Raw genomic sequence first — 14,786 nt, forward strand, 5'->3', positions numbered from 1 at the left:
ATGATACTACGTACCATCCTATAACATTAAAACAATTAATCAAAGGTCCTATGATAAAGAATCGCAAAGAAATGTAAATCCTTCAAATATACCATCAGTTTCACATACCTTCAGTTCCGCCGAGCTACTTCTCTACATATAGTTAGAGAACATTTCAGATACTCAGACTTAGCCTTGCATCATCAGCACAATTTATATAGAAGAGAATTAAACAGGAACAAAAAACCCGCATCATTTGTCACTGTCACTTGAAACTTAAGACTAAAATTTATTTTTTTCCAGAATGCTGCATTTTAACAATGGTTGATTCTCTCTTTAATGTGAAAGCACTGACGTTTCACTTACTTACATTACAACATCACTCTGGGCTATTGGAGCTTTTATACCTGGCCATTAAATACCACACCTAGTAAAAAGCAGTGTATGGGGACCATGCCATTTCTCTCCTGGATAAAACTTCTTTCCACTTAGCAGCAGCCACAAAGCACATGAGACAATGTACTTCAGGATACTTACTGCACATCTCAGGTGGGTAAAATAATTCTGCCTTCACTCTCACACCTCCAGACAGTTCAGGACATAGAATAAACCAGGAACAACCTGCCCCAATCTTGCTGCTAAAGTATGACTTTCAGATGATAAACTGCCGTATGCAATCCTGTTCTGCTAGGTGCAACTCCAACATCTTACCCACAGCTGCTGTACCCAGGCAAGAAAACTAGTGTAAGCAAGCGGACTATGGCGCTAGGAAGAAATGCACAAGTTTTATTTTTTAAACATCACTGGACTGAAAAATAGAGAGTCATATGGCTTATTTATATTTCAGGAGATGGTAGTGAATAAGTTAAAGAATATTTCATCCCAAAACATACGTTGCTTTCATTTATAGCTAAGCTAATGTACACATATGTTTTCTTATTTTCATAATTGTCAAGCACTCACCTTTTCCCCCCCACAAAGATTTACAAGTACATGCATGGCACTTCCTACAAAGCTGTCGTGGGCTAAAGGCTTACAAACGATTTTTTTTTTTTGAATAAGAAATATCCGTCAGACCAATAGATAATCATTTAAATCCAACTTCTTCCTGAGCAACTTAAAATTTGGAATGTGCTGAAAAGTTTCAATAAATAAGTCAAAGATTAACCAGCTTAAAACGTACCTTTTAACAATTAAGTAAAATGTATTTCATGACAGACAAATAGGCCATAGGACCAGGAATCTTAGATGCTATGTGCCAGATAAATTTATGAAGTACCATTCAAGGAGGAGAGGCCAGGTTGATTGTTAAGAAAAATACAACAACATTAAAACCTAGCGAGTAAATCATTAAACAGGTTTTGTATTTAGGTTATAAGTAGTGATGGCTGAAGATACCATTAAATAAACAGATAAAAATAGACTTTACGGTAAGCGGCAGTGAACTTGCAGGAAGGGTGAATGTGTTAAGTGACTGATTATTCTGTTACAACGTTGGCAACAAGGATTTAAACAGAATTTCAGAAAGGTGAGAATATTAGTTTTCTTTCCAAAATATAACAGCTCCACAGTGTGTAAACTAATCATTACTCTTTCAATGTAATTTCATAGAAACCACTTAAAATATACAATGCAGCAGATTCGTATTTTAGCTAATATGTTAGTTGTTATCTGTGCCATTTTCAGCTTTCTTTAACGTGCTCCCCCACGGTAGCGCATTGCTACCACCAACCTGGCATGTTAATAATGAGAACAGAATCTTCTACATAATATTTTCTGTAAGTTAACATCTTGTCTTAACACGATTACACTTCTTTATTTTCGTTCTCTGCATGTAGGTACAGTAAAGACTGACTGGTGATGACGATGGACCATAATGTTTATCGGCTCTCAGCAGGCTCATGGAAGAGGAAACCCTTGGAAAGCGCATTCGAGCTTAGCCCGAGTTTATATGCCTCGTCCATCACAAAATAACTTTTGCTTGTTATTGCAAACTGAAGTATGACCTTGCAGATGGCAGACACACTACAGAGACAGCCACAGAACAGGAAGCAAAAATTGCCTGGTAGATGTTTGAGACAGGACGCGAATTAGACAGAGGTGCATCGCCCATGATGTGTTACTGGGACTCATCCTGGGAAGAAGCTGCAACTCCTTGGCCCTGCTTCTTGCCTGTGCTCTAGGACAGGAATTTATTGCTATTATCCTCTACTAGTCCAGCCTCCTCTGGCAGCAACGGTGCACCAGAGGCCAAATCCCCCCCATTCTGCAGGTGGCCAAACAGCTCTGCCCATTGCTGCCTGCAGCTCTGTCACTTCTGCACCACCAGTCCCGGCAGGCTGTTGAATAGCCGGCAAGCCTGCACGTCACAGGGAACCCCAGGGACACCCACCTTAAAGCCAACAGCATGTCACATATTGGAGCTATTCCCCTTTCCCCTCCCAGCCTCCACCCATCCCCCTTCTAGTGTTTGCTGATAATACATGTAGTGCTTGACAAGGGTAACTTTCACAGTGACTCTCTTAACAACGTATCATTGAATCGGCTTTGGTTTCACAGAGCATACCTTCTTTTCTTTGTTTTATCATTCTGAAATATTGCAACTAGAGAAGTTGTGTATGTCCATATTGTTAATTTTACTTCTAGCCATGCTAAAGGCAGGCATCTGGTGTTTGTGCTGGTGGGGCAGCTGCGTTCAGCTTCAAATGTGAACAACTAAATTCTGTGATTGCAGAAAAACAGGTCATGCTTAAAAGGAGTTCCAGATCATCTATGTTTTTTCGTGAATGACTTCTTCTGTATCTCTTTGGATTTGTGACCCATAAGAAGAATAAAAATCTACAAATACCCTTCCTGAACATAAAACCCATACGCTGCACCTTTTCCTTCAGAGTGTAATAGAGATGCAGAAACCAAACTCTACCGTTCAGGTAGCCCTGCCTTGCACTTTTCATCTGTTGTGGCCATTCACGGACTTGGTAACTCTTTCCACTCTATGAACTAGAATGGTTTACCAAAACCATCTGGCTCTTGTACCTTGCCTTATGTCCACTAATATTAATTTGCCAGAATAGCAGCCTCGCTCCTCCCACAGAGGGTAATTCAGAAGCCATTATCTAGCCCCTTTCTGAGCCTGTTATCCTTGGATGTGCACAGACACAGCAATGGCTCTGACCATACCACTGGCATACCAGTGCGCTCTGGGCAGAAAGAGGCACTCTTCCCAAATGGCTCACTGCCCGCAGTTCACATTGCCGGTAGTTAATGCCGCAGTGTTATGCAACGAGGACTTGTTTCTGGAGAAGGAGAGAGATGAGAGTCTGTAAAATTCACTTTTCAAGACCGCCTAATCTACTCTTTTACGTTCTGCAGATTCCCAGAGGACTACTGTATACTCCAAAAGTTATTTTGTGATAGACAGTAGATAGATACTTCTCTCTTGAACTATGCTATAGCAAAGATGCTATAGAGCCAACACCATATACTGAATCAAACCTGCAAAACCAGGTATCTCCCCATGGCCCCAGCATGTGGGAATGGTCTCTTCTGTTCCGTTTCAAATGCTGCTGCGCATTAACTCAGTTCCTTAAGGAATTACTTTTAATAATAATTAAAAAAAATCTTAAGAAAGCTGGAGGGGTCACCAGAAGAGACAGGATAGCTCTTCCATCCATCACCTTTTATAGATATCCTCTAGCCACTTTTCATCATCTTCTTCCTCATCATCTATTGGTTCCTCTGTTTCCAGGGGAGAAGGAATGAAGAACTCGGGTCTGGGACGTGGTTTCCTGATATGAGACTTCAGTCCAAACTTGCGCTTCAGCAGGTGGAACTGTTCTTTGACATAGTAATAAAACTCATATTCGTATCTCATGCGTTGGTAGAGGATCTGTATTGCTTCTGGAGAGGGGACGGTCTTTTTCACTGTCACAGTCAGATTGCCAAGTTTCCTATGTTCTGTAAAAAAGAAAACAAGCAACATGGTGGGTGCTGATTAATGAGACTGGACCTAAACTGTTTTTTGAAAGATTAAGGCATGGCCCTACTGCATTACTGATACAAAAGAGCTCAATCTGCCTCCTTAATAATGGATTTACTTTTAACAAGAGATGAAAAAATATAGATGTTTGAAGTTAGACTTGCATGTTTAAATATGGCTAGCTCATACACAGCATTTGGCGTTGCATGTAGTCACTGAGAATCATAACTGGCAATGGTTATCTGAAAATGCAAATTAGGTCATACCAACTATGAGCATAAACTACACGTACAGAAGCCCATAACCTTGCCTAGCTTTGGAAATTTTGCCTGATGCATGTGAGGCATATATCCAGCACACAGCTGAGCTGAACTAATCAATTATTTCCTGTGTGGCATACTACGCTGTGGCTTTATTATTGTTCAAATCTAAACAGAAATTTATCAACCTGAATCCATCCCAGGCTAGCACCGAAGCATCGTTGGCATTGCCACATGACACCTCAAGACTGAATGTGCCCATTGACTTTCTCATCCTGTTATAACTGTTAATTAAATTAGACTCATCTTCCTGTCGTGTCCTGGGACTGGAAGATTTCAGTATGTTTTTCTTCACCTGACAACTTTTGCTTTGGTAAACTGAAATAAAACACCTTTATTGTTGATAAAGAATTAGAGTTACTAACAAAAATACTGAATTGCCTCTTTGCCTCCTCTCTAAATAGATTATTCTACCATTGGAGGTGAATGTATTTGAACAAGGTGTAAAGCAAACTCTCAAGGCAATCATTTTGCTGTTTTCTACCAGATGTCAACAGGCTGCCAGAGCATCCTAAGAATTTTCTTCTTCTCCAAGACAGAAATGTAACTGAAAGTCAACTGTGAAGAAAACAACAAAAAAAGCTGGAAGTATTGATCTGTAGCATCACTGTATCCCCCCTAGCAACTGCAGCTTCTAGGAGAAGTGGAGATGAACATTACACTGATGAAGTACTAGCTTCTATAAATAGGTTTTCTGAAAGCTCAGTGCTCCAATCCAGTAAGCCTCATGTGTTACTCTGAGAGAACGTGATGCTCATGGAACTGACTGTAATAGCCTCAGAATACACCTGGGTCCAGACACGGCAAGATGAATGGGCTTGCATGGAAGCAATCAGATGCCAGTTAGACGTTAGTAAAAAACCTCTTTCATGGCAAGGATAGTTAGGCAGTGCAGTAGGGCATACAAGGTAGGAAAGCTGTATCTCTGGAGGATTTTAAGAGCAAATTAATTGATTGTCTCCTGAGGGAAGCCACTTGACTAAGGGGCATCTTAAGGACATCTTCCATGACTCTAAAACGAATAGATAAATTTTAATCTTGCCAGTGCTTACTTCACTTCCTTGCTCTTTGCTACAACAGCAAGGTCTGCAGGAGAACTGCGTTTTTTTGTTCCAGGATAATGTCTTGGCTTCTGCTGCTCATTCTTTCCTTAATATTTATATCCTCTATTTGTGCTGCCTCAAATGCCAAACAGAAATCCCCATATTCTGCATGACCACACAGATAAAATGTTGCAGTGAAGAGCAGCTTGATTTTGATATAGAAACCTAATTCTTATTGTAACAGCAGTTCTGCAAGTTGGAGGATTTCAAAAGGGTCGGGCCATGAAGCATGGCAATAAAAAAAAACTTACAAGGAGGAAGCAGACGACAAAGACCATTTAATGTTTCCAGCTGGTTCCCAGAGGCAGCAACCACCCCTGCTTCCAGAGGGAGTCCCTGAATCAAAATGGGGTTTTACCACGGACAGAGTTTTGCTCACGCGAGCAGTCCAAACTGAAGCCTTCTGAAGCACGTGCCAGCAAGGCTAAATGCATGCTTAGCAGCTCTACAAAGAAACACATTTTCACAATTGCTTACACGTAAGGCTAAGGGATGGATCAATGGTTACTAGTAGCAAAAGTGAGCTGTTCTTGGGAGTCCACAAGCAATACGTTCATTCAAGAGAAATAATCAAGAATAACTTTTTAGGGAAGAGAGGAATGTTAAGCAATGGCAAACCCATTTATTTCAAAAGTTAATAAAAGATGAGTAAGTCCAGCTAGCAAACACAACAGCACTGATCTTTAGACAAAAAGTTGGTATTATGCAAGATTTGAAATCCTGAGAAGTACAACAGGAAGGTAGAGAACAGCTATGTGAACGTGAACGGCTTTCTTTACATTTTAAAAGACTGAAGTTCATATAGCTTAGGGTATCCACACCTATAAACGCTGCAATTTTCAGACAATGGACACACCTTTTCCTACTTCAGAGTAAAAGAATTAAAGAAGAACAACTGAGAACCACACATTTTAGTAACACTACATGAGACAGCAAGTGCTGCTGCGCTGGACATTCTCATATTCATTTGACTCCATTGCGTCACATACATCTGGTGCAGAAAAAAAATTTTGTATCTGAAAGAGGTATTCTCGCTCTCAGTTTTGCTTACCAATTACAGCAGAGTAATCTGAAATGCGGGAAGAATAAGATACGAAGAGAGAATAGGTTGACTAGCTTACCAAACGTAATGCTGTTCTAAATCACAAAAAAATTATTTAAAGCATTAATTCTATTTTGAATTTGTACTTTTACTTCCTTCTCTAATGGAAGACTGGTTTTCATTAGTTGGTAAAAATTAAAACATGCTGCTCTGTAATTAAATGGAGCTTTTACACCAAACTTTGTATTTCTTTACACTGAAATCTGCCTCTACTCATATATCTACGTAATTAACCAACTTGGTACACAGAGTTCTTTGTTCTTTAATTTTAGCGATGCATGGCGGTACATGCTCTATACTTACTGACTGTTCACAGTTTATCAATTTGTATAGTTCTGTTTAGACAGGAGTAAAATGATAAAAATATACAAAAAATGAATTAAAAATAAAGAAGCGATCTTTAACATGCTGTCTAGCAAAAGGGTAGAGCAAGGATCATTAAATGCTTGGATTTAAAATAGACATCAGCATAGAAAGCACTAGCTGTAGCTAGCGAATGGTGTGAAATATTTTTGGTGAAAATATTTGGGTTCCCAAGAGCCAATTCTCTTCTACATCACCTTTAGCCATAGACTGGAATAGATTAACAAATGTCTCATCTTCTGGAATTTTCAGTCAGTTGTTCCAGTTGCCATGGATGGGTATTAGATGAATACACTCCAGGAAGGACCCTGTGCTCGGTCTGTCCTTGGGTGAGAAGGCAACCGCTGCCTCACGATTATTGAGCACTTCAAGACATTCCTCTTTCTGGTGCTTAGTTGGTAGCTCCTGCCAGCTTTGCAGTCTGGTTTTCTTTACAAACTCAGCAGCAAATGTACACTACTAAATATTGCATTTATTAAGCCTAAGCCTTTATACTGCGTGCCAACTTCATTTTTATTTTACATAGGTTATTTCTGTTACAGAAAACTCCATTTACCTCGCTGGAAAAAGCCCTTTACTTATATGATCCCTCCAGGACTCTAAGCGGGAAAAGCCACTTCTTACAGCTCCAGCTCCCTTTGGTGGCTGCTCCTCCCAGCAGAGAGGGGCACTTGTGTTCAGCCCAGGAGCGCTGCCAACGATGACAAGGTGAAAAGCGCTAGACTGTTTTCTTGGGGGGGCGGTCAGTGGGGGGCAAGACCAGCCAAAGGGGAATTTACTGGTGGTGGGCCAGGCAGGGAGCAGCCCGCCGGCACCCCATCTGCCAAACTGGCCAGGTCCTGCACGCCTCCCTCGTGGCGGGCGGCGAGAAAGCAGCAAAATACTCTCCTCCTCCGAATTTGCAGTAGTCATGGCATAGAGGACTCCTGGACGCGTGCAATTCTTTGCTCTGCGCAGACATCTACGTCTATGGTTGTATACGTACGTACAGATAGAAACACCCACACTCTGGAAGGCTACGGGGAGCAAGGTAGATTTTCTGGCTTCCGTTGGTTTGCATCGCAGTATAATCACCAGGAACTGCAGCGCGTAAATAGCTGTGAGGTGCTGGTTGTCTGATGGCACAAGCTGGGGCCGTGCCTGGCGGCAGGCTCAGCCTTTTGGTAAAACAAGGGAACTCGCCTTCTTTGCACTTGAATTTTTAGACCGGTTTCTAATCTTAAATACTCTTAAAAGGCTCTTTAATACAAATCTGAATGAAATCACAGAACCGTCGCTTGAAGTCACCTTAACCACCTCTCCTCATCATGGAAGCAAAATGGAAAAATTAGGTAGATCTGGCTTAAAGCCAAAATAACAATCTGCATATGCTACATAAACCCAGCTGCCCCACCATAGGACCCCCATTTTATGACCTTTGAGACAGCTAACCATATGGAGGGCAACAAACCACACCATTTACTTTTTAGGGTTATTTTTTTTAAACTGTGTTTGCTTTGGCATTCTTTTAAATTACTAAAAAGAATGTACTATAGAGTAACCCAACCTCCCAGTGCAGCCTGCTCATGCCTTGAATTAAGACTAAATTGGTATGCAGATACGGATGAAGAAAATTAAATTCTTTGGGTTACCAGGTGATGAGTATCTACTACGACTTTCCCCGCTCTCGCTTTTTTCTTTTCTTTTTTTCTTTTTTTTTTTTTTTAAACTAAGAAATCAGCATTACTCACTGCAGCCATCCAAGCCATAGGGAAAAGTGGGTTTTATACTTTGTGGCTCAAAACCCCTTGGATTGCCATATTTAGACAAAATGATCCTAAAGGCATTCTCCACCTCAGAAGAGAATTTCGGAGCGACGCCCTCTCCAGCGCCCTGCCGTTTCGGTGGGTGCGACGCAGAGGCTCGCCCCCCAGCGCTGCTCCGCTGCTCCTGGACGAAGCCGCAGGGAGCCCAGCGCCCTTGGGGATCTGGCAGGGAGAGGAGAGCCAGGCTGGAGCCAGCGCAGGATGGCTGCAGGCAACCGTAACCGTGGGCTTGCCCGGCTAACGCTCACGGTGGAAAAACCGCACGCCGAGCTCTGCTGCTCTAAGGCTGTGTGAACACGATGGCTGTCACAGATACAGTAAACTCATTTCCTGAACTACGCGGGGAGGCCCCGCGTTTCAATCGTACGCAGCTGAGCTGTGGCACATACCTACTTCTCCACAGCTTTAAATGGAAATAAATGTATGTCACTGTGGTTAGACGTGACGTACGAATCGGCGAGGGTCTCTGCTTGATATGCCACTCAGACGATCGCTGCGGTACTATAACAGGGCTCTGATGGCTACGCTAGAAATGCTTTCCCCCCAGAATATCTAAATGCAGCTCATCAGAAAATTCTCTGGCACAATTGCTCTGCTTTTCAAACTTGAAATTTTTAGCCAGGCTCTTGAAGGGTATCTGGGAAAGGACGGGTTTGAGAGAACAGATGAGACGCCGACACGTTTGGCTCGCGTGCCATCTTTTCGACGGCCATGGGGCTGCTATCGCTCGGGAGCGTGCTGGGCCTGGGGCAGGTCCCAGGTCCCAGGTCTGAGGTCCGAGGCAGGAGGAGGGATGGGGCACCGTGCCTGTACTGCACGACTGAGCACCTCGTGTAGGCCCACCTCTGCTCAAGGACAGCAGGGTCGGTGGAGAAAACCTAACAGAGTCACCGGCCGGGAAGAAGTGTATTAAAAACCAAAGCTGATGAAGAAGTAGGTGGTAATTTGTCCCATAGCATCTACTAGCTTTGTCTGTCTGAAATACTATGAATCCCAGTTATGAACCTCCTTACTGCTAGTTTACTCTCTTCTCAGTTATTCACATCCACAAAATAAGGTGTAACTTTTAACAATGTGTAGATAAAGATGAGACGCTCATGTGCATGCTGAAGACTCACTAGCAACACTTGCTTTGTTTTAGCATTTCTGTCCTGAATTCTTGTGCTGCTTTGATGACACGGAACGACTCCCAACTCCAGGAGCTTAGGAGAACTCTAGCCCACTGGCACACAGCAATGTCCCTTCTCCTGAAGATCAGATACAGATCTCTCTGAAAGGACAGCTCTCCAGGGGTCACGGAAATACCCAGAACTCGAGACCTGCGATCATAGGCAAATTGGATGTCCTACTTGTCAAACAGGGATCTTGGGAGCAAATACATCAGACCGTAATTAGCACGGACACTGCAAAACGATGGTTGCCAATGACAGCGACTGAACTAGGTGAGACAGTTACAGCAATGCTCGCTCTTTTTTCTTACCGCTACAATGAATAAGGAAACCAGAGGGAAGAATAATGTCACTGTTATCCTAATATAATTTCATTATTAACATTAACATGGACAAAATGCAGGGAGCTCAGAGAATGATAACCTGGCAGAGAAAAATGGAGGGATGCCAAAACAGAGATTAGCCAGGAAGAGCTCACAGAGATAATCTAAGACACATAACCAAACAACTACTAATGCTCAAGGATGTAAACACCAAGGAGGCATGGCACAAATTCAGAACAAGGAAGAAACATGAGGGGAAAAAAAAAAGAGAAAGAATAACGTCAGTGATAAATGTAAGAAGTACCTTGGGCCAATAAGGCTGAAAATAACAAAAGAAACATCCTCCTACAGCATGCAAGTTAACATATGTTGTGAATATATTGCAGAGGTCAACACTGCACTGGTCTGGCTGTCAGCTGGACAGCGTAACAGTGACATGCATTCAACAGTGCTCTGAAATACTACTTAAGCTATTAAAGGCATCATCTCGCTATTATGAAACACACGCCTTATGACACCCTCAGCAATGCAAATATATAACTTTCTTCATATTTTGTAAACAGCTACCACTCTCTAAGGTCTCTTCTCCAGCCAGTAAGTATTTATCATGAAACATCCAACTCTCCTCTTGGAAACTTCACAGTGTTATACCTTTGCTCCTACCAGTTCAGAGCTGTGGATCCAACAATGTGGATTTCCAGCCACATGGGACACCTCAGCTGACCCTGCTGTACTACACACTGCCTCTGCTGCTGCCCCAGCCAGCCTGGAAACATGCTGTATCTCACGCATGATCAGATAACAAATCTCAACAGGATCTTCTAAAAGACTCCTTTATTGGTGCACTTTAATGTTGCATTCCCAGTTAAGGTAAGTTAACACAGAAGGAAAAAAAAACCCTGAAAATTAACCCACAGTGGTGGAGTGAAAAGGCGGATTCTTATGAGAATGTGATCAGGTATTTTCATTGCTGTTAAGCAACTCCTAAGTTGAACTAGACAGAGTTGGAGGTGCCAAAACCAAAGTCATCTGCAGAGGAAATGCCAGGATTCTCTAGTTCGGGTTGCCGAAAGAATTGCTATGGTTGCAGCTCATATGCAATTTCTAACCTATCTTTTCTAGATGTGCGAGTATTATTGAATGGATCCAGTAAAATCTGGATCCGACAAAACCACAATTTAAAAATAGGTTCTTACAGATCACTTGTGAACAGTGTTGCACAGTAGGTTATGCAGATACTATTACTTTTTTTGCAGTGAGAAGAGAAAGTTGCAGTGATCAAGACAAATTTCAGCAGCGCCCACAAGCAGGAAAAGCTTCACCACAGGTATGTTATGCAGAAAATCTGCAGAGATCTAGCCTGGGACTGGAGAACCTAGAGCAAGCATCTTGCCTTTGTGCTTTGAGTCACAGTAGACTGCTATCTGTGATTTTTGTCCACGAAAAGGAAGCGATGGAAGAGACGTGCTGTGCAAGCTTAAGACGTCTAAGAGGGATGGAGCGAGGTGGAGGTGTCTTTATTTCCATATATAGTATTGATGAGTGCAACACTGGCACATAGCATCCAGTTTTGTAACCACAACCTAAATCAGACAGGGTATGAAAACAGCCTCAGAATGAATACTGGGGTTGGAAGGACACTTTAGAAAAAGATGATAAATTCATTCTGGTCAGCTTACCAAAAAAAAGAAGATTGAGAGGTGACTTGTTTACAGCATCTGCATATTTTCATGGTGAGAAAACTATGGATACTGAAGGGTTGGAAGCAGAAACCAGAGAAATGCGGACTGGAAGTAAGGCACAGCTTTTTAAAGTGGTGAAGATGATTAATCACTAGAGCAAAACAAAAAGAGTTGATTTGCTTTCACTTGATATTTTTACGTCAATGCTGGATAACTTAACCAACTCCTGTAGCACACAAGAAGCCAAGCTGAATGACCCAATGGCCCATTTAAGTCTTTCATAGATGAAAGTTCCAAACGCCTTGCAGGTGTTAGCTTCCAAGTCGGGAGCACCACTAGTGAAAGCCTCTTTGTCAGTGCCTTTGAGATACCTCAGTGTGAATGTAATTTCTGGAAGATGTCTGAACACCTAATTCGCTAGTCTTTCCAGTCGTTGGCTGTTCAAACCAAGTGGTCACCACCCTGCAGTATCAGGCCTAACATTACATTTTTTTAAAAAAAGTGTGAGAACAAAAACAAAACAAAACAAAAAGCGTGAGAACAAAAATTGTTAATTCTAAGTGCTGCCTCTTCCTGTCTTCCTAGAGCGTACATATGACTGCTTATTGCTTTATATAAGAATAACTACTGAAATGAGAAATGAAAGCAAAAATACTAGCTAGGACTAAAGTAACAGCCACTAATAAAATTTATGCACTGCCAAGGTAAAGCCACTACTGATAGGGTATACAGGACTGGAAAGATGTACATTATTGTATGAAAGCTGCTATTAAAATGGAGGAAAAAAAAAAAAAGCTGTCAGTTCTCTTCTCCCTTGTGAGAAAGTTGCCAGTTCTAAGAAAATTTTCTCCCAACTATGTCTGCGCAGACAACTGAAAGCCCTGAAATTGTTTTATTTCTTATTATTGCAAGTTACAGGCGGTCAAGAGAAAATTCTCTCTTTTGCCCTTAGGTTCTTTTGTGTATAATGAGTGACTGAAGGCAGCCAGGGGCTGAGGCACTGGTGAAGAAGGAAGAATGCTACCAGAGCAGAAACAACACACTGTTCCTTTCAAGTTCACCCCCTCCTGGCCCACAGCCCGACTGCCTTGGCCAGCTGCCAGGGTATCGGGACAAAGGCTTCCTCCTCTGGCCAAAATCGAGGAAAAGGGTCCGTTGTTTAACACAGGCAGACTTGTTTCAGCAAGAGAAAAAAATAAAAAGAAGGGGAATTATATTAACTGGAAGTCCTGGGAGAGGAGAGTAATCTCCTAGTGTGGCGAATGCAATTCTCACCCCATGCTTTTACTGCAGAGGGAATGTCTTGATTCTCTGCTCTTCAGGCTAGAAGGCAAAGTGTAACGTCTCAACAGGGCTAAGCCCTAAGGCTGCCAGCGACTTTGCGTCCCCCGAGGTTACTATGAACTAGAAACAAGAATGCATCTTTCCTCCTTGCAGGAAGCCCCCGGCGCCCCGCTGCTCCCCTCCATGCCTGCACTAATAAGTTCGCACGGAGGGCGAGTGTCCTCTCTCATAAAAAGACAGAAATTTCTACGCACCTAGCAGACCTTGAAGAGTCTGACAGATGGAAAAGCCAAACATCTAGCTATGTCAGGACCTCACAGTGACTCCTGCTGGATTTCCAGAAAGTCATGAAGCCCAACTCAATCCACACCTGGGCTTTTTGCCATCTCTGTAACAGAGCCTGCAGCCCTGGTCTGCGATGGGGAACTTGGGACGCTTGGGGTTCGCTGTAAGCTGAGAGGTCAAGGGCCTCCCTGAAACCTCCGAGGCAGATGCTGTTGCAGAGGTTACACAGAGACGCAGTGGCTCTTCATGCCAACCTCATCACTTCTTTAGCAGCACAGCCACAGGTGAGGGATGAGGACTTGAAAATCCCTCGGTCTGGCGTGACCCACTTGACTCTGAGCGCTGAAGTGCTTGGGTGAGGCGAGCTCCCGCAGAGGCTGTATCGCAGGACGTAGTGAGCTGTGGCAGGAGACTTCCCCTAGCAATTATTTACGTGTCTGAGGGTTTTCAGAAGGAGGCCCCAGTTCAAGGAGAAGCGTGATTTTAACCTGCTCGGGTTAATATAAATGAATACAGGACATTTTTAGGTGCTTAAATACTGTTCGAACACCATCGAGATTTACACATGTATGTACTTGCTCTGTATTCCAGGCAATAGATTCTTCCTCCTGAAGGAGAGGGGACACGGCATTTCTGACACATGAGACCAAGATCTTTGCAGACCAAGGCCTCCCTATGAACCCCGCGCATCTGTACCAGCCAGCAGCAAAGACAGCCTCCCCCGTAGTACCTCATCTGTCTTCAGTGACTTACGTGATCAGCTCCAGCACACCTTGACCATCCTCGCTCGTGCGTCAGCACCAAGAGCAATCCACTGAGGAAACAGAGTTTGCTCAACGATCCTTTTTAATTCAACTCGCATTTAGCATTACTGTGCTGACAGGGAAGAGATACATGGGCACATCGTTCTGTCATCTATCACCTCGTTTACAGGAAGTGTATTCTCAGTAGCCTTAACTCTGTTGCAGGTTAAAGGAATTAGCAGAGTACTGTGAAAACACCCATGAATCAGGATGGGAGATTTACAGGGTATGAAAAGCCACTGCTCCTGCACTTAGTCCTGCAAATTGTCTTATGTCTGCAGTGTTTCAATCAGTAGTTTCGTTTCAGTGTTAGAGAGACTGGCTAGTATCACAGTTTCCAGGATGACTGCACTGTTTTGATTTAACGACAATATTAGCCCTGACATAACAGCTACCGTGCTTCAAGGTTATACCGCACAAAACCTTCCCTTGTGCTTAAGAAAACAGGAGATAAAATGACCTGCTGCCTTTTTCCATTTCAGTATTTATGGGCACATGTAAACATTAACACCTCTGAATGAAGATAAAATGGGACAGAAACCGGCAAGGATGTGACAGCAATTAGGAAGAGCTCTTCAAGAAAGATCAA

The 14,786-nt window shown here is 42.8% G+C and overlaps 1 protein-coding gene across 3 annotated transcripts in view; it reads right to left on the bottom strand.

Annotated features, from left to right (window-relative positions):
* The window catches only part of UST (uronyl 2-sulfotransferase), a 178,406-nt gene that overhangs the window by 11,363 nt on the left and 152,257 nt on the right, over positions 1–14,786 (bottom strand). For 2 of the 3 annotated variants that reach the window (XM_049800284.1, XM_049800285.1), the window contains exon 8: positions 3,657–3,936. In XM_049800284.1, coding sequence (XP_049656241.1) covers positions 3,657–3,936 — 280 coding nt within the window. Of the gene's footprint in view, positions 1–1,326; positions 3,937–14,786 lie in introns of those variants that run through there. The other variant, XM_049800286.1, reaches the window with a different exon arrangement.

The sequence above is a fragment of the Accipiter gentilis genome, chromosome 5 (assembly GCF_929443795.1).
Source record: "Accipiter gentilis chromosome 5, bAccGen1.1, whole genome shotgun sequence".
NCBI lineage: Eukaryota > Metazoa > Chordata > Aves > Accipitriformes > Accipitridae > Astur > Astur gentilis.